The sequence below is a fragment of the Denticeps clupeoides genome, chromosome 1 (genome assembly GCF_900700375.1).
Source record: "Denticeps clupeoides chromosome 1, fDenClu1.1, whole genome shotgun sequence".
Classification (NCBI taxonomy): Eukaryota; Metazoa; Chordata; class Actinopteri; order Clupeiformes; family Denticipitidae; genus Denticeps; species Denticeps clupeoides.
In genome coordinates this window covers 41436522-41456116 of record NC_041707.1, presented here as the reverse complement: position 1 = coordinate 41456116, position 19595 = coordinate 41436522, and the positions used below count along the sequence as shown (strand labels likewise).

At 51.3% G+C, this 19595-nt stretch overlaps 1 protein-coding gene across 8 annotated transcripts; it reads right to left on the bottom strand.

Moving 5' to 3' along the window:
* Window positions 1–872: 872 nt before the first annotated feature.
* LOC114781435 (H(+)/Cl(-) exchange transporter 3) lies at window positions 873–18956 on the bottom strand. 8 transcript variants are annotated; one of them, XM_028968117.1, is made up of 15 exons: window positions 18812–18956; window positions 17320–17495; window positions 12324–12484; window positions 11027–11126; window positions 10280–10467; window positions 10052–10174; window positions 9340–9546; window positions 8849–8929; window positions 7663–8208; window positions 7403–7589; window positions 6923–7321; window positions 4652–4868; window positions 3612–3687; window positions 2953–2998; window positions 2065–2196 (listed from the first exon to the last, which is right to left on the bottom strand). In XM_028968117.1, the coding sequence occupies exons 2-14, from the start codon at window positions 17477–17479 to the stop codon at window positions 2984–2986; spliced, it is 2460 nt and encodes an 819-aa protein (XP_028823950.1). In that variant the 5' UTR covers window positions 17480–17495; window positions 18812–18956; the 3' UTR covers window positions 2065–2196; window positions 2953–2983. The 8 variants fall into 8 exon arrangements, with proteins under 8 accessions (XP_028823768.1, XP_028823837.1, XP_028823915.1 ...); XM_028967935.1 differs by lacking the exon at window positions 2953–2998 and having other exon boundaries at window positions 873–2196; XM_028968004.1 differs by lacking the exons at window positions 2953–2998; window positions 17320–17495; window positions 18812–18956 and adding exons at window positions 15458–15699; window positions 16170–16683 and having other exon boundaries at window positions 873–2196.
* Between the last annotated feature and the right edge of the window lie 639 nt (window positions 18957–19595).

The following is a 19595-nucleotide window of genomic DNA, read 5'->3' as shown; positions in this document are numbered from 1 at the left end:
AGGATCACGCTGCGTCGTGTTCTGAAAATGTCATCCTATTTCGAACCCGCTGTGACACGAGAGACGCTGGGTGTCGCATGCCAGCGTCGTGTCGGGTTGGTCCGGACGTGAAGCTGGAGCTGAGGACCTCACTGCAGTTTCTCTGCATGGTTGCCATAATATTCCAAATCCAGTGAAAACGTCAAGCCGGGACCTCATGCGGAAAGTCCAATTTGATTCCTGGTCACGGAGGACACTTGTCCTGCCCGCTTCTTGTGTTTACCTTCATTTGGCCCCCTGTCTCGGCTTCCTTACTCGTCCTCCGCCACCAGAGAGACCATCGCGCAGTGACGTCCCGTGTAAAGGCCGGATCACGTGACCAGTCACAGACTGTAACGCTACATGTATCAGTTGGTATCAATAGACCCCGCCCCTCTCCCGCAACAGCCAATCGTCTGCATCACAACGAAAGAAGCGGGAAGAGCGGGTGCCGAGGAAACTTTACTTTGTGGGAATTCGATGTTTAATTTGGAAGCAGTTTTACTTTTCTTAAGAAAAGAATCTCGAAACGGAGGTAATATTCAACAGAACGAATACCGTTTCATACAGTTTACCGGTCAATTCTCTGTGGTTTAAACCTGGTTTGCTCGGGTTATATATTCTGCCCGTTTACTTGGTGTGGAAGCTAACTGGAAGCTAATTTTAGACCAGATACCTGTTTATTAGCCCATTTTTTCCCCTCTTTGTCTATTTAAAATGTCATTTATTGTCAGATCAAATTTAAACTATGAGTCTTCAACAACTACAGTAATGGCCATGGTGTCATTTTACAAAAAAAAAAAAAAAAAATAGTAACCTCTATATAAGAATATAAACATAAAACAATTCTGATCCATAATTTAAAACAATTTATTTTCTTTTTTACAGTTTTAAATGTACAATCAAACCTTCAATCATACATAAAATTCATACGTTTTGTACACCTCTAGCACTAATATAAATAAAAAAAAAAAAAAAACCTAAACACTGAGATCAAGTGAACAAAGACGACGTGTTCATAATTACACCGACTCCCCGCCAGTCTGGCCAGAAAATGCCACTCTTTCCACAGGGAAGATGCTGACACGGTTGCCATGGGGACGAGGAGAGAGGACCATGCATGTGAAGCCAGGGCCACACGGACGCTCGGGTTCAAGTAAGCGCCGTCCCCACGGCCAATTCTCCGCAGAATTACGAAAGTAAAGAAGCGCTAAACATTTTCAGGACTAGATTGCTGTAGTTTAGAGAAACTTTAATTCTTTTGTAATTTGGCATTAATTAACTTCTGAACAGAAGATGACAGAAAAACGACAGTCGTGTAGTCCGCTGCTGGACGCCATTCAAGCATTTCTCCTATAGGGGCAGCAGTGGACCCCGCTGACTGGTAAATGTACACTGGGAATATACGGATAAAAGTAGCAGTTTTATAACAGGAAACGGAACTTCAGGAGCCAGTTGACACGGAACTGGACACGGAACTGCGGGGACTTGACTGGCGGCCGATGACAGGAAACAGGAATTCCAGGCTTGGATTTGGAACACCTCGGCGTATCGTACACGTAGTTCTGGATCTTCTTCTCACGTGGGCGGAGGGGAACGTAAATGAACACACACCCGCTTCTGCTTCTGCTTCTCTCTCTCTCTCACACACACACACACACACGCGCACGTTGTTATAATGCTTTTCCATGGTTGATGCAGATAAAGCTACAGGGATCACCGGACCGCCTGGCTGGAATGTAGGGCGGATATTTCCCCCCGTGTTTTTACAGGTAAACATTACTCGGTAGTAAGGGAGTGTGACCGCAGAGGGAACCCCGTCCAGGTTGTTTCATCTCGACCTTTAGCTGTCCCCGGCCCGAAAAAAAGGTCAATCAACAGCGGTGAGGGTACGTTGACCGTGAGCAGGATGGCGTGTGTCTCTCTCTAGTTCCTGGCCAGCAGGGGGCGCCCTCGCGACCCGAGTCCGGATCTGGGCAGCGTGGGGGTGGGGGTGTTGGCGTGTGGTCATGAGGACGAGTTGTCCAGCAGGCGAACCTCCTCCTCGCTCTCCTCCTCCACTCTCGCGTGGGTGCTGAAGGATGGAATTAGTTGAACATTATGGACTCGGGGTCTTGGTTTGCCATCTGGGCCATGTGACGGAGGATGTCTTTTTTTGTAATAATACCAAGGAGACGCCTGTTGACAGACAGGGAGAGAGGGGGGTCAGTCAGGAACACGTGCTGAAGGAGATCCACTTCATCTTCTTCAGAGGTCAGAGGTGAACGATCATCTCCACCGCTAAGCCAACCAAAAGATGAGCGGAACGTGCCGAGTAAAAGTGCCCGAGCAGGAAGCAGGAAGCCCGAAACCAGAACGGGAGAGTGATTCTCAGCGGATCACCGAAGGTGGCGAACCGGGGGCCTGTGGGGCATCGTTTGCTCCAGGCTTCTATGGCCACTGGTCATTTGTACAACCTGGACTCCGCCCCCAGAGAGGAAACGAGACCCCACGGCCCCCGGCACCCGTCGAAACGCACGCTTCAGGACTCCCCGTCACGGGGTGACCAGAGGTGGGAAACGTGCAGCAGAGAGACCCTTACATCCTGGACATATTAGAAGAGGGCGGTGGAAGCTACACGGAGAGTTCCGGATTGTTGTGTGTGTGAAAGCGCAGAATTTCACTAGCGGGTTAGTAACACTGATCAGGAGGCATGAAACACTAGTGAAATGTGGCGCGCGCACACACACACACACACACACATCAGCGGGACTGGTATAAATATATATATACACAACTGTTGACTGGGATGGGGACAGTCGCTAACGCTAAGGGGTCTTCTACAGCCACACGGTCACCACGGCAACAGCACTCCACGTCTAGAGATTCTCTACAGCAGGATTCACAAAGTAGGGTGGAAGCTTTCTGTCGTGCTACAAAACGGTGGTTACTCGCCAATTCAACACGGCAGCTCTACACTCTGGGGTCAGAGGTCATCGATCTGTCGTAGAGCCAAGGAGCAGGAAAAGGAGAGAGATGCAAAAGTCAATTTGTGTGCTCGGGCGATAAATGTATAGAGTTTATATATATATATAAAAAAAAATAAAAAATGAACAGAACTACCAATAGAACGGCAACTACCTCAACAATAAAGTACGGCTGCACGATTAATCCAAGTTTATATTAGATTAATTGTACATTCGGATTTCAACATTAAAAATACAGAGGGTTTGAAAAATTGCTGTTACTTTTAAATGTAATTTGTGAGCTCAATCAGAAATTTGTGGATTTTTGAAGAATGGGAATTTATGAAAATACCAAATGGATCAAGAATCGTGCAGCGCTAAATTATAACTATATACAGTTATAATTTAATCTTTTTCCATTTGACAGTTCCCCAAAAACACACATATTTGTCTATTAGAGTTCCGGAATGTTAAAGAGTCACCGCAGTAACGTCCCCAGTGAGCCTGAAAACCCCCCCGAAGCTGATTGGCTTGTTAGGTGTTGGTGGGCGGGGACTGCCAGACATCGTTTTCACTCAAAGTTTCATGCATCCCTTCTAAGAGGCGGGGCCTAAGAAGTGTGGGCAGAGTCAGGGCGGGGCTAATCACCAGGGGCTCCACGCGTTCCTTGAGCTCTTCCAGATGCTCTAAAATGTTCTTCTTAGTGATGATTCCCAACACAATCCTGCAAACACACACCACCACCATGTTGACTTACCGCACACACAGACACACACACTGCGACACAACACAAATCAGAATAAAACCAAAGAGCAACATTCAACATAAGCAATACTCAACAAATTATCTCACATTAAATTAATGATAAAATGATAAACAATTCCAAAAAAAAGGAAAAAAACGTATTCATAAATAAAAGAACAAATGAAAGAATGAAATAATTGCACCAAGGTGGGTGTGTACGTCAGCCTCGCCCAGCCCACAAGACCCCGAGTTCTTGCTGAGAAAAACGTGCCATCGACCACTTACCGTTCTCTCTCACCCGAACCCTACCCACAAGGCGTGGCGAATAGCGCCGGTGCTGGTGCCACAAACACAGTGGAATACTAGCGGTAATTTATTATCCTTCCACTGCTGAAATTCCATAATCGTGAGATGAAGATCTGGGGGAAAAAATGTTATCCATCTTCAATGTGATCCCCACCAAAAAGGGAACTTTCGACTGTTAAAGCTCTATTGTTGTACTGGTTAGTACTGATTAATACTGATCAAATCTGTGGAAAAATCTTGACTATTAATTGCTAATAGTCCAGGAATTTATTCTAATACGACCTATTATTAATTGAATTCCTGTATAAAAATAAAAAACTCCCTTCCTTCAAACGTGGCACATCTGAAAAGTGAAAGTTGGTGATATGAAGTATGAAAGTTGCCATGGAGACACCGCAGAAGCGCGTACACATGCCATTGACACCAGGAATCGTTCCGAGAGATGGAATTTGCATGCAGACGGGTGCAGCGTAAGCAGAGGTGGCCACGCGAAAGCCAGCACGGTGGCGCGAGGGGACAGAGACAGGACGTGACCCGCATCACCACATCCCGCCGCCCACCATCCAACGCTTCAGCGCGGGTCGGAAAAGTGCAACGCATCGCGAGGCCCACAGCACCCATCGCCCCCGGCGCCTCACCCGTTGTGGGTGACCAGGCACTGGCGGAGGCCCAGCTTGCGGAAGATGTCCACCACGATCTCCATGGGGGTGTGGTCCGTGACCGTGAAGGGGCTCATGTCCAGGATGGAGCGCAGCTTGAGCGGACGGGGGCTGTCGGCGGGCAGGGTGGGGGCGTGCTGGGTGAAGTACACTCGGGAGTTCAGCATGATGCCCTCCTGCTTACGACGTGCGTTTTCTGTTGGAGACAAAAGAGAGGACGTTGTTAAGTATTTCTGAACGATCAGTGGAGGCGCGTTCACCAATTTTACACCAAAACCCAGCTGTTTCACTGTAAAAATGGGAAGTTGTCACACGGGCTCAAAAACACCATCCTTTTTCAGGGTAAGAAACGTGTAACTTGACAACACCGGTCCAACAAAGGTGACATTGTACAGCCTGAGCACAGACGCGGTCGTGACAACATGACACAAGGTGGCCTATACCTGCCCTAATGGGTCGCCACCATGTTTATAGATCACTGGCACAGTGGCACGAATGGAAGAAGCTACTTATATGGGGCTGTGACATCGCTAAATTCAGTAAAGGGTTGGAAATTAATGATTAATGGACTATTAAAATAACCGTTAGTAGCAGCCCTAGACTTATTTAAAGTGTCCTCTATGCCACATCCAGTCACTCTTGAACTAAAATTCTAATAAATCTGCATGCTGATAGTGGGAGTGGCCACGTCAGCGTACAAGTGGTATTAGGTTGTTTAGAAAGCTGTCAATCACGCCTGCAGGCTCCTCCCCTTTTTCAACTTTGTTAATAAAAATCTCTCTAAAGTTCATCTTAACAGAATGGACTGGGTGGGTAGTTAGGTAACCAGCAACTAGTGGCCACTCCCTGAAGTCATCAGTGCGGGGACACTTCATCTAATATAGTCAAAATCATTGACAAAACCACCAAACAGGAAGTCTGCCCATCTCAGCCGATATTCAGCCAACTGACATAATAGTATAAGGTTTCCCTGGTGGTGGTGCTGAATAAATTATAGCGCAGTGAAAATCTGGTCCAGGGCCACAGGGTCAAATTACATTTTGGCCCCTGGTGTCCAGTGCAGAGCGTCTGGTAAACGGCATTTTTTAAAACTGAGGGTGGGAAACTACGCACAGGGAAAAAACACAACGCGATAACGGCGCTCAAATCCATTCTGAGAAGCGGGCGGGCCCAGATAAAAGCCGAAAGGCCTGGTATCAGCAGGGCGGAAGCCGCTCTACGCCCGCGGGTGCAGCTTGGTCCACGCCCGTGGATTACCAGACGGCTGCGCTCGCACCGAGAAGCGGTAAATATTTCAGGTTCTCAAGTCCGTTTCAATGTCTGCAACCCCATAAGCCCTCGGAGGGCGTTGGAAGGGTCGAGGGAAGCTGTAATCCGGTGACGTGCCCTGTACCCAACCGTGAGAAAGTCCTGGCCGGACATGCAGCTGCTGTAATAAACACGACCACGTCGCTCCAATCCTGCACTCGTCCTGGTTCTCGCTTACAGAGCCCTGCGTGGTCCAGCACCCGAATGCACCGCCTGTTAGTGGTCCCTCGTACTCGACTGACAACTCCAGGCCGTACGACCTGCGCGCTGCCGCTTCAGTGGAATCTCAGTTTTACGGTTCCCGTGTTTCGTTTTCTGCTACGCCTCTGCTTGTTGTTTATGTAATGTTTTATACTGCGTTTCTGGGATTCTTCCACGTTTTATTTTGTCTCACCGTTGTACGGCACTCTGTGACTTTCTGTCTGTGATATAAGCGCTTCAAATTACTTACCGCATTTACCTTGGAGCCAAGATGACGGCGCTGCACTAACTTCGAGTGCACCATCCAAAATGGTGCACTTAATGTCAGTATGTAACGCTGTTTAAATGTTACATGTAGCACCAGGTTACGTCTAACACGTATGTAGCTGGAATGACAATAAAGCTCAACTTCAACTTAAGACGTCCTTATCCAGAGCGCCTTACAATCAGTAGTGACAGGGACAGTCCCTGAAGACACTCAGGGTTAAGTGTCTTGCTGAGGGACACGATGGTAGTAAGTGGGGTTTAAAGCTATGACGCATGCTGATATATTTCATGGGTTAGTTAGTACCGAACAGGCCAAAAGTCTGGACTCCACATGTGTTCATTCACAGTTTTGATGCCTTCAGTGAGAATCTACCAACGTAAATGGTCATGAAGATAAAGAAAACACGTTGAATGAGAAGGTGTGTCCAAACTTTTGGCCTGTACCGTATTTTGAAGGCTCACAACTTTGCTCACCGATGGCGATGGTGATGTCCCTACGGAGGGCAAACCCCACCAGCCGCTGTGACTCCTTGGACACGATGACGGGGAAACCGTTGTAACTGGTCTCGCTGATGATGGTCTGCAGCTCCTCCACAGTGAGGTCGTCCTGCGTGAGCACGGCAAGGGGCGGGTCGCTTCGGCGCGGCCGCATCACCTCCCGCGCCAGCGTGGTGTGGGTGAACTCCTCCTTCGCGTCCAGGAAGGGGTAGCCATTGAGGCGGATGTGCGCCTCGTAAATCCCCTCGCGCCCGAATGCATCGCCCACCCACTTGCTGGTCATCACGGCCGCCATGAGCGGGACGATGTACTCCAGCCCCCCGGTGAGCTCGAACACGATGACCACCAGGGACACGGTCATCCGCGTCACTCCACCTGAGCGGGAAAATTGCCACACTTTCTCGGGCTGGACGTTTATACGATATACTCGCGAACCCCCAAAAAACGAGCACTCACCCAGACAAGCAGCCGCACCCACCATGGCATAGAGGCCGGGGGTGATGCAGTCGGCGCCCACCTCGCACCACTCCTTAAACAGGAACCAGTCGTGGTGGTAGTACGCCAGCTGCTCCACCGCGATGCCCACGATGCGCCCCGCGATCGCCCCGATAGCCATGCTGGGGATGAACAGGCCCGAGGGCACCTGGAGACGGGGAGAAGGACGGTGAGCGCCGCCCGGGACGGGGACGGGTCCACGCGGAGGACGCGCGGCTCACCTTGAGTCCGAAGGTGAAGATGGTCATGACGATCTTGAAGATCAGCGCCAGGCAGAGCTGCCACATGGCGGAGTAGACGCCGGGCGTGGACGGCTGGCTGGAGACGTCGGAGTAGGCGCGGGTGCCGTTCATCTGGCTGCGGTACTGGCAGAGCTGCGAGGACTCCAGCGGGCCGCAGTCGGTGAAGAGCTCCTTGATCAGCTCGCTGGTGTTCTGGCGCGTGTAGGGGTTGGGGAACGCCACGATGGCCGTGATGGCCGCCACGGTGATGACCTCCAGCACCGGGTACTTGCCGAAGCGCGTGGACTTGCGGCGCCGGCACCAGGCGATGTTGGCACGGATGAAGAAGGCGCCCCACAGGCCCCCGAACACGCCCAGCAGGATGAAGGGCACCAGCTCGAACAGGTACCAGGGCGTGTGGTACTCCACGTAGAACAGCACCAGCCGGCTGTTCCCGAACGGGTTGATGGAGCGCAGAACGAACGCCGCCACCAGCGCGGCGAAGAACGAGCGCCACAACGTCTTCAGGGGGAAGTAGTAGCTCACCTACACAACGTTAGCAGAGAACGTCCAACAGATTAATCCCCACCAGACGCCATTTCTCTGACATATGAACCTCAAAATCGTGAATGTCACCAGCACCAGCAAGTTTGGGCTCCTTGCCTAGCGGGTGAACGTGAAAGCAGCACACGGTGCACAGAGTGAAATTTGTCCTCTGCATTTATCCATCACCCTTGGTGAGCAGTGGGCACCATGACAGGCCCCGGGGAGCAGTGTGTGGGGACGGTGCTTTGCTCAGTGGCACCTCAGTGGCACCTTGGCGGATCGGGATTCGAACCGGCAACCTTCTGATTACGGTGCCGCTTCCTTAACCGCTAGGCCACCACTTTCTCACTGTGGGTGAGGATGTGAACCCGTAATTGGAAAATTCCAATTTGAATTGTTTGAATACCACACACTGCTCCCCGGGCGCCTGTCATGGTGCCCACTGTCACCAAGGGTGATGCATAAATACAAAGGACACGTTTCACCGCGTCACTGTGTGCTGTGCTGCAGTGTCTCACAATGACTAGTTATCCAATAAACTGGTCTGAAGGTCGAGCAGGCTCATTTTTATCAAGGTTCCGAACCCCTGTGCTCAAATGCCAGCGAGTCCAGGCCTTGGTATCTGTAATCGAGAACATACCTCCTCCAAGCTGAAGAGGACTCCTCCTATCGGAGCACCGAACGCCACGGACACGCCAGCCGCAGACGCTGCCGACAGCACCTGCAGGTGGAACACGGCAGCAGTCAAAATCCCACACGAACTGCAGCAGATCTAAAGTTCACCCAAAACGTTCACGTGTGGACGTTCTGATGGAGCTGATCACAATATGCTTACTGTCCACTTCCTGGACAGTAAGACCTGGAAATTGTGTTCTACACGCCTATTCATTTCCACTCATGCTAGTACGATGATCCGAGTTGAAATTTACCACAATCGTTGATCTAGATCATATAAAACCAACGACCCTACATCCTGAATCCTAGGCTCGGTATCACCAAGGCTCGGTATCAACATACATCCCGTTCCTTTTTTAAAAATATGGCATTTCCACTGATGTAGACCAGTAAGTATGAAGAGAATGAAGAAGTTCTAGACCCGAGTGGTCCATGGACAAAAAAAGACAGACAGACCTCTCGTTTCTTGGCCTCGTTCTTGCTGTACTTGGGGAAGAGGTAGCTGAAGATGTTGCCACAGCAACAGGCCACGTGCACGAGCGGCCCCTCTTTGCCCAAACTGAGTCCCGAGGCCACAGCCAGGACCAGCGTGATGGTCTTGATCATCAGGGTCCACTTCCCCAGGTAGCCCCGGATAATAAACCCGCTCAGGATCGTCTTGATCTGCCGGGGACAGGGAGACGTGGTAAAAATTACGGGTTTTGGGGTGGCCCGTTGCCCTGTGCGCATCTCTCTTCTTCTGCTGCTGCTTTTATTCCTTCAGCACTAAGAGCAGCGTATTCAACTCTAACCTGGCACCCCCACAAACATGTCACGTCCACGCGAGAACGCCTTTCTCTAAAACGGATTTTCAGTTTGTAAAAGAATTGTGCTTTAACGCCCCTCCAGACCTGTAGGTGGCGCTGTACCTCCCCGCTCCTGCCCGGTGGGTTGAGCCGCGTAGAAAGGTGCAGCGTAGGGAGGATTTCTTGTAGGACAAGTATGATGCGCTTAGGGTTAAAGGTCGGGTTGGAGGTTGGCCAGACCGCACGGAATTTTGAAGTGACCCGTAGGTGTTAATTTACTTTCATTTAACGCTGAACTCTGGGATTGGTCGGTCACAGCTGTCTGGAGGTGGCAGGGAGACTGGGTTCGAGAGTTTGTCCGGACGGTGGCTGGGGGGACTCACCTCAGGGATACCAGAGCCGCAGGCGTAGGGGGCGAACACCTTCACCAGACACACGGCCAGGAAGGCGAAGGACAGAGCCCAGAAGGTGTACATGAAGTAGTTCATGATGTAAGAACCTGGGCCCTGAGAGGGAGAGGACACGTTAACCGTGGCGTAAAGCGGTTGGCGTATTTCTGCCTCAAAAAACGTGTCGATTCGTAAGGAAATAAAGCAGGAGCGGGCGCGTACTTCTGCCTGACCCAGGATCAGCTCGGCCCACGAATTCCACTGCGGACACTTGTCCCTCTCGGCGAACGTGGTCTCGTTGGAGCCCCAGCAGCACTGCTCGTGGTTGAACCACATGGCGCTCAGACACACGCCCTCCTTCAGGTCGTTCATCCAATCGGCTGCGATGTCGATCACGCCAGCCAGAGCACCTGAGAGACCAAGGGGTCACATGACCGTTCCTCTTTCGTTTTAAAGCGCGGACTAGTGTGTCCTCTTCAATCATCACATCTTCTGTTGCAAATATGTAACACCGGTATCAAAATCCAGTTGTTACAGGGACAGTCCCCCCCGGGGAGGTATGGGGTGGTAATGGCTAAGTGGGTAAGACCCTCGTCTATGAACCAGACGACCCGGGTTCAAACCCCACTTACTACCATTGTGTCCCTGAGCAAGACACTGAATCCTGAGTGTCTCCAGGGGGGGACTGTCCCCGTCACTTCTGACTATAAGGGCGTCTGGTAAATACCAGAAATGTAAATGTAACAAGTGGGGTTTGAACCTGGGACTTTGTGGTCTTCTGACCCACCAGGCTACTCCCACCCTCCTCCCAGTCTAGCTGCAGCACGGTTCAAACCGCCACCAGGCCGAGGTTTCAGGGCCGTGTACATTTCACTCTCCGACCTTCTGAAACCCCGCAGTAGCTGCGAGCGAAGAAATCGCAGGGCGCAGCAGCGATGATCCCTTTGAAAACGTGTCTCCTGGCCGTACCTGAGGCCAGTCCGGTCAGGGTCACCACCAGCCATCCGGACCAGGCGTCGTACAGGCTCTTGGTGAACTCCCACGCTGACTCCTTCTTCTTACTGTTAATCTACACACACACACACACACAAAATGAAGCAGCTTCTCGGGAATTACATCGATATTCCCGAAGGAACGGCGCGTTTCCGCCGCTCTCGGCACTGTGTGTGGACACTGTCCTCTATTACACAGCGGAGAGCTGTAACACAGCACAGGCGGACGAGGATCCGGCTCGTGGATCCGGCCCGCGTTCTCCGGAGTAATCGGAGACGGGAAGTGTTTAAACAGCAGACACCTGTGCTCCAGTCCAGGTCACATGAGGCCTCGCACAGAACTTCCGGGTCAGGGGTCACGCTGTCGTCAAGGTTTCAAATAAGTGAATAAATAAAATGTAACTCATCTCGAAATATCGTGCCTTCCGGCAGGAATATTTTAATATCGCGATACACAATATATATATTTACCACTAATGCTGAATTATATATAATGTATTTAACCAAGATGTAATATATGTTAATTTGAACTATGTACAACTCCGGTAGCAAGCGCTCAAGTGTCCTTTTTTATCTTTTCCGCTTTGTTTCGTGTACATTGAGGATGTCCTTCTGCACTGAGGGGTGGTGGACAGTCCTAATTATGATTGCTCAGCGATAATAAGGTCTTTAATTTAAAACCCTTTCCGCTATACTAATTGGGATATACTGGCAACAGAACCAGGCCGACCAGATTTGAGCTTTGTTTCGACTAGCATGACAAAAACTACGAAACAATTCTAACAGCCTGGCGGCCGGACGCAATTTCCACATTTCGAAAAGGAGACGTGTCCGGGGAAAAGACGATGTCTGCTCCAAAACTGTGTGGACTTTCACGGATCTCTTCCGGCACACCTCAGAGGCACCTGATCGGGATTCGAACCAGCAAACTTCTGATTACGGGGCCACTCCCTTACCCGCTAGGCTGCCGCCGCCCCGCCATATGTTCCCTCTCGCCCCCTTGCGGGGCAGTAGTGGCCTAGCGGTTAAGGAAGCGGCCCCGTAATCAGAAGGTTGCCGGTTCGAATCCCGATCCGCCAAGATGCTACTGAGGTGCCACTGAGCAAAGCACCGTCCCCCCACACTGCTCCCCGGGCGCCTGTCATGGCTGCCCACTGCTCACCAAGGGTGATGGTTAAATGCAGAGGACAAATTTCACTGTGTGCATCGTGTGCTGTGCTGCTGTGTATCACATGTGACAATCACTTCACTTTTAAAAACTTAAATATCCCTACCTTCCGGTGTCGCTCGCGGTCCTTGCACTTCTCCCGCACCCAGTCGATGGTGTGGAAGTCGTCGTAGGTCCCCACGCCAGGAATGGGCTCCTCCAGCAGGTCCAGCAGGTGGGTGGAGCTGCTCACCACCCCGCCGCCGTTGGACATGGCGTAGTTAGAGCCTGCGGGGACGGAAACGTCAAAATGCATTTGAATGCAAAATTAGAAGGAAACCTCTCGTTAACCGCGGTTAGTCGTCACATGACCAACACGCCCAGCAGGGATAGTTCCCGAAACAGCGGGCGGCTCGGAAGTGCGGGAGGCCAGGCCACGCGCCAAACGGGAGCTCACAGCAAGCAGGCTGCAGGCGTGGCCCACCGCCGGCCTGCTAACGCGGCTAACCAGCTTTACTCGCGTCATTCACACAAAACCAGACAAAACCAGCTTCCTACACAAAGGCAACACTGAAACGTTTCGTCTGTATTTAACCGTCACCCTGAGTGAGCAGTGGGCACCATGACAGGCGCCCGGGGAGCAGCGTGTGGGGACGGGACCTTCACCTCAGTGGCACCATGGCGGTTCGGGACTCGAACCCACAACCTTCCGATTAACAGCCAGGCCGCAGCTGCCCCACGGTACACGGTCTGTAGCGGTGTACTGCTGGAACTACACCACTTCGAAAGGACTGCAAGGCGCTCAACATGTTTTTGGACGTGTGCAAAAGAATATAGAACTACATTTCCCATCACCCCTCACTCTGGCTGACAAGAGACGGGGAAATTTACCCCGACTCACAGATCTCTGCTCGCTCTTTTTTTTTTTGCTATTATGATTTTTACACACAGAAGTGAGTGAAATAACAGTAAGTGTGAACTTTGTGTCAAAAAAACAACAATTTACTGACACAAGATGGGCCTGAAATCGGCCTGTACGTGAAAATGCGGTAACTAGCGCTCAGCAGGGCGTCACGAGGCCCAGAAATCCAGAACCGATCCAGAGAACGTGGAGTAATCTGTGCGGAATGTAAATGCCCAGGAATGTAAAGACGTGTGAAATTCAGGCCTATATAAAACCGTGACCGTGAAACCGATCGTGGGCCCGTTTCCAGCCATGGTGTGCGCTGGGGTGACGTCTCATCGCTCCGGTCTCCGAGGAACGAGACGTGATGCGTCCAAGGTACATTTCAAACCGCACAAACGGAACACTTACAGCACACACCAGCAGCAAACCGCGATCCGGCGTGGAGTTTACGCTCAGACGGACAGCGCTTTGGGCCACCAGGTTGAGGAACTGACGATCTGATGGACAGACAGGCGGAGGGGGGAGGGGCTACAACTGCCTACCTGCCACTCATTCCACCAGAACATCACAGCCTCTGAAGACAGAAGGTGATCAACACGAAGGAGGAGACATGCCATCTTGTACTCTCCGCGCATCTGTGCGCGTGGAAATAATTTAGGCCCAACGTGGGACAGTGGCGACCCCCCGATGTAGGTCCCGTCCCCACACGCTGCTCCCAGGGCGCCTGTCATGGTGCCCACCAAGGGTGAGAGTTAAATCCAGAGGACACGTTTCACTGTGTGCTGCACTGACAACGACAATCATCTCACTTTCACACCAGGAAAGTGGTTGAGGTTGCGGCATCTGAGAGTCGGACCGGGTTCCACACGACCGCGGGGCTGTCATGTCCGACTGGCTGCCATCAGAGAGGGAAGCAGAAGACAGGATTTCATAAACCGATTACTGACATTCTTCCCATGATAATGAGAGACGAGTCCAGACGGTGTTATAATCTGGTCGAGGTCAGGCTGGTAGTAGCCTAGCGGGTAACACACTCTCCTATGAACCAGAAGACCCAGGTTCAAACCCCACTTACTACCATCGTGTCCCTGAGCAGGACAACTAACCCTGAGTGTCTCCAGGGGGGGACTGTCCCTGTAACTACTGACTGTAAGTCAATCAGGGCGTCTGGTAAATGCTGTAAAAAATGTAAATGGTACAGAAATGAACATCAAGTGTATGAAGTAAGAATTAAATAATTACCATGGTAACACTCATTTAACAAAAAAAAAACAACATTTGGCTAAATAATTGATACTGAGAAATCCAATATCAGCCAAAATGCATGAATGAAGAGCAAAACATAGATGGAGGTGGCAAGAGAAATCACAAAGTCCCCCCGTCCTCAGGTGGCTTCGCCGCCGCCACCGCCGCCACCCATCCTCCCACGGCAGAGCTTAGCGCTGAGTCAGAGCTCAGACTCCACCTCCCTCATCCTCACCCCGTTCCCACACGAGTCGAGAGGAAAAAAGGTACGCAAGTCACGTTCAATTCTGATCTCAGAGCAACACACCTCCACAAAAACCGTCCCCGACGTCACGGAAACCAAACCCGGGTACCACTTTCAGTTCAGCGTGCGAGGTTCTACCCACCCGGTCTCCATTACACGTCTAAATCCGTAGAGGAAGCACGCGTACGTCATCATCACACATCCCGTCACACCACGGTGGCGGTTCAGAAGGTCTGGTGTCGTGTCACGTACCGGGTACGAACCGGCAGGTCCTCCAATTTCCCAATTTCACCAACACACACTAAACATCTCTCAAGCTCAAGTATTCATGCAAAGCAGCCAGATATTCGCAGAAGAACGACTGACTTGTCTCAAAAAAAACGATCAAATCAACAAGTCTTCATCTATTGGCCATATCTGAGGAAACACACACACGCGCGCACACAAACACACACACACACACACACACAAACACACACATACAGAAGGCGTATTTGCTTAATAGAACAAAATACTTCAGCAATCACACCCTTTGCATTCACTACAGTGTAAAGTACACACACACACACACACACACACACACTCCACCAATCAGTGATAAGACTCACGGCCCCACATACACACGTATTTGGCAGGGCTCAGCTAACTCTCCATAATGGCTGCCCCTCTCTCGCTCTCTCTCTCTCTCCCCGGGTCAGTTGTTGTCAAGGTTAACGTACAAGGAGCGAGAAGCGACCGTGTTTACCACACGATCACACACACACACACACACACACACACACAGGCTCCAGTCGACAGACACGCCGCAGCCAGCCGGATTATGGACGCGAGGCGCGGCGGGTGGGGGAGGGACGGCGCGTCGTACCTCGCTTCGGCAGCTCCTGCAGAGGAATGGCGTCTCCTCCCCCGTCGTAGGGGAGGTACGGGTCCTCCGACCGCTCCTCCATGGCGAGGGCGAGCGCAGCTAGGCAGCTCGGGAGGGAACGCCGCCTGACATGTTCATACGCCGCGCGTGTGTGTGTGTGTGTGTGTGTGTGTGTGTGTGTGTGTGTGAGCACGTCTCTCGCCGTCGTCGCTCACTGCAGCAGCTGACTGTTGGCTGTGGGGCTGATGATGTCATCACAGGAAAGACGATAAGGAGGGAGAGAGAGAGAGAGAGAGAGAGAGAGAGAGGGAGGGAGAGGGAGGGAGGGAGGGAGGGAGGGAGGGGGGACGAGCTGCTCAGTTGCTACGGGCGACAGCTGAGCCTTGAACTGGAAGAATCTACCGATCCACACAGGAACAGAACGGAATTCTACACTAGAGCCGCACACCAAAATATTATTAATATTAATAACAACAAACCCACGTTACATTACATGGATGATAAATCACAGTTGTCTAATATACAAAGAAAATATCCCGGATCAGGTTTATCATCAAGCCCCGCCTTCTTTACCATAACTGCCGGTCGCTTCGGCCCCGCTTTTACTTTTAAATCGCGCTCATCAACCGCAGTACAATTCACAGTTACATAACGTCACCAGAACGGCGTAAACTGACAGCAAATCCTCACAACCGTTCACCAACGTCAGTACCTGTCAATCAGCGAGGACGGTTCTCATGACGACGCCCAGACTCCTCCCCCTCGACACTGGCCATTCAGTCCTAATTGGGTTTAAAAGTCCAGTTCAGTTCCAGGCCCCTCACGTCCAGCTGCTGGGTCGTCCCCGTCCAACACACAGCCAAGGTGCGGGAGACACGGGACGCGTCCAGCAGGGACCCTCGGCCCGTCGCGGCTGCACGAGAGATCTCGGCTTCCTGAAGTCGTAGTCGCGCAGGGCGCCAAACCGGTTTTGGGGAGGCGTCTTCAGGCATGCGCCACGTCACGCCTGCTTCTCGACAGGTTCTCAAAACGCGGCGTCTGCGGACCGGGTCACGGAACGAGGGCGAAACCCGAGGCGCGCGGCGGGACAATGGGCCACGTCACGCACGGAGGCTCGCCGCGGCGGACCGTCCCAACCACAAACACACCGATATCAAACCGGAGTCCCGAGCTTCCAGACGGAACAGATCCCGGAACGCCGGTAAACTTCGCCCCTTTCTCTCGACTAAACACACACACACACACACACACACACACACACACACACACACACACACACACACACAAAGCGTTGGGTCAACAGGAAAAAACACTACTAGCTACACACACAACAGCAGAGAGACGGGTATTTATTTATTGATTGATTGATTGACCCTTTATTATTGTTGCAACAAACCATGTCAAAAGTACAAGTGCTACTGGAACTTGAACCCGACCGTACGCGACTCAACAAGACGTTTAAAAAGTTTAGGGGAACGACAGCGAGGTTCATCCCAAATCCGGGGACACTTCAGCTAATTCGGCGCTGAATTAGGCGCTAAAACCTTCCAGCACAAAAGTGTAGGACAGCGTGGAAAGCGTCGTAATGGCCGCATGTGAATGGATGCGTGAAGGGGGCGTGGTCTGTTTCCCAGTAAAGAACGTGTACGGTTAGTACCATGCAGTCCAGATCTACGGTAACGTCCCAAACGCAAAGCAAAACGGGACGACGACTTCACAACAAGGCTCCAACGTGGACCTTCATGGACTTCTTCGCCACCCATGGCTCCCGAAACAGCGATGGAAGTGCTGATTGGACAGAGATGCGTGATGGGTGCAGGCAGGTGAGATGGGTCTGGGTGTGGTCCACAAATGAACCCTACCTGGGGAGGCATCCCCGTCTAGCAGGTTGTCGTCCTCGGTGGTGTGGAAGTCCATGATGACGCCGGCGCCATCCAGAAGCTCCTCGTCGCTGCTGGCGCTGGTGATACTGTTGTAGCTATTCCGGTAGTAGCTTCTGCTGAAAAGCTGCTCAGACTCCATTTAGCTACGCCGGGCCCTACGGATCACACAAATGCTAGGTTTACGCCAGCGTTCTGGTTTTGACCCTCACTTCTGACAAAAATCCCCCAAAATGTCTTATCTTCTTCGTAGGTAACCCCCCGAACTCCATCAGAAGCTGATATTAGGAAGTAGTTCCAACCAAACTTCAGCCCACACGCTTGATAATTTAGGCCGATGTGTGGCTCGCTGTCGCCCCCTGGTGCACAGGAGGTCACAGCACAACCATTACTACCCGGTGAGGGCGACTAATGGCCGTCCACCTTCCTTCCACCTCGTACACCAGAGCAAAGCTTCTCCCTCAAGGCCCGGATCGCACTCAAACACAGCCAGCTGACCTCCGCATGACGGGGAAACCAACAGGGAGATCTTCACCAAGCCTCCGGCCTCGCCGCCGCCTCCTAAAGACACGCGCACTCTCGTCTTCGTTCCTTCTTCTCCGGCTCCCCGAGGTCAGGCTGGTCATGTGAGGAGTTACACGGTCACAAGCCCCATTTGGGCTCCTTTCAAAATTAGAGCGAAACGACTCTCAACATTCTGAATGATATTTCACATAATTAACACTCGTAATAGCAAAATAATCTACTTCACTGCCATTATTTATCACAGTTATGGAGTATATAAAAATACGAAAGCTCCATTTCAGACCCGGCCAGCACACCATCAACCGGCAAAAAGTCATTTTTCGCCAAAATACCGCAAACTGGGCCACGCAGAGGGCGGGGCGGCCGGAAAAAGGAGGCGACGCAAACTTACTGAAGGTCGGCAGGGTGGGAGGGACAACCACCGGCAACACAAGCCGGTGAAGTTGGAGCCAGAAATGCGATTTTACTACGATCGGAGCGTAAAAAATAAAACTGCCAGGACCCGGGCAGTTCCTGCGGAATCCCAACTTTCCCCGGGATTATCCGGACTGTACCAGTAACACGTAGGGGTGTATGTCGGCCAGGACCTCACCATGCGGTTATATCACGATATACCGTGATATCGCACAGCATCTTGCATTCTATGTTACATCGACAATTCGACCAAAACAACGTGAACTAACCCGGAACTGAATTTGTACACAAAAGTATATCGATACGACCTCAGCACGTAAAATATGGCGATATATCGGCGTATCGGTGTTCTCCAACACCCCTAATAACGCGTCCTTCCGTGGACACCCGAGAAACCTGGAAAAGGGAAGAGGACTGGGTCCCAGATTCCCTCCTCCACATCCCACGGAGGCGTCGCCCGGGCAACCGTTGCCGGGAGATGATTCAGCACCCCGGAGAGACGGGAGAAGGTCTCCCCGCAGGGAGGGTCGCCTACCTCCGCGGTGCGTCGAATCCGCCGTCGGGGCCGCGAATCATGCTTCCCTGGGCCGCGGCGGTGGCAGCATATTCTCCTCCTGCTCTTCCTCTTCCTCTTCTCCTCCTCTCAGCCCATTCCCGAGTCGGTGACGTTCACTTCCGGTGTCGTGACCCCGTCTGACAGAACGTCCGGCCTCCGCGTTTTTGTCAAATATCCTTCACTTCTTTTTCAAAATCTTCAATAGCGCACAATTACAGCAGCGACTCGGTTTTATTCTGCACAGTTATAGAATAAAATGAGTAAAAAAATTTGATAAAAAGAGTTAAAAAAGGAGTAAAAAAGTATGACACACAGACAACGTATTCTGAGACTGTTTAATCCGAATACTGTCATTTCCGCTTTCAAAATTTTTGTAAAATAAATTGTTGATGACTATGAATTGCTTTTTCTTTTGTGTATTTATGTATAAACTTGATTAATGTATGTTTTTATTGAACTGATTCAATAAAGTGAATCATTTATTGAACTGATTCATTAAAAATATTTAATATTTTTTTATATTCACCCTGATATTCTATTAAGTGAAAGTGAAGCGATTGTCATTGTGAGCCACTGCAGCACAGCACACGGTGACACGGTGAAACGTGTCCGCTGTATTGAACCATCACCCTTGGTGAGCAGTGGGCACCATGAAAGGCGCCCGGGGAGCAGCGTTTGGTGACGGTACCTTCATCAAGAGGACCTCGGTGGCACATTGGATAAAGGTAATAATAGTCATGCAGCATTTGAAAACAATTTTAAT

Excerpts from the sequence above, each read along its gene's own strand:
- LOC114781435 (XM_028967935.1), bottom strand. The coding sequence starts at position 17,479 with ATGGAGTCTGAGCAGCTTTTCAGCAGAAGCTACTACCGGAATAGCTAC. Across the intron at positions 8,209-8,848 it reads TCCTCTTCAGCTTGGAGGAG|GTGAGCTACTACTTCCCCCT; the intron begins GTATGTTCTCGA and ends AACGTTGTGTAG. Across the intron at positions 3,688-4,651 it reads TGCCTGGTCACCCACAACGG|GATTGTGTTGGGAATCATCA; the intron begins GTGAGGCGCCGG and ends GTGTGTTTGCAG.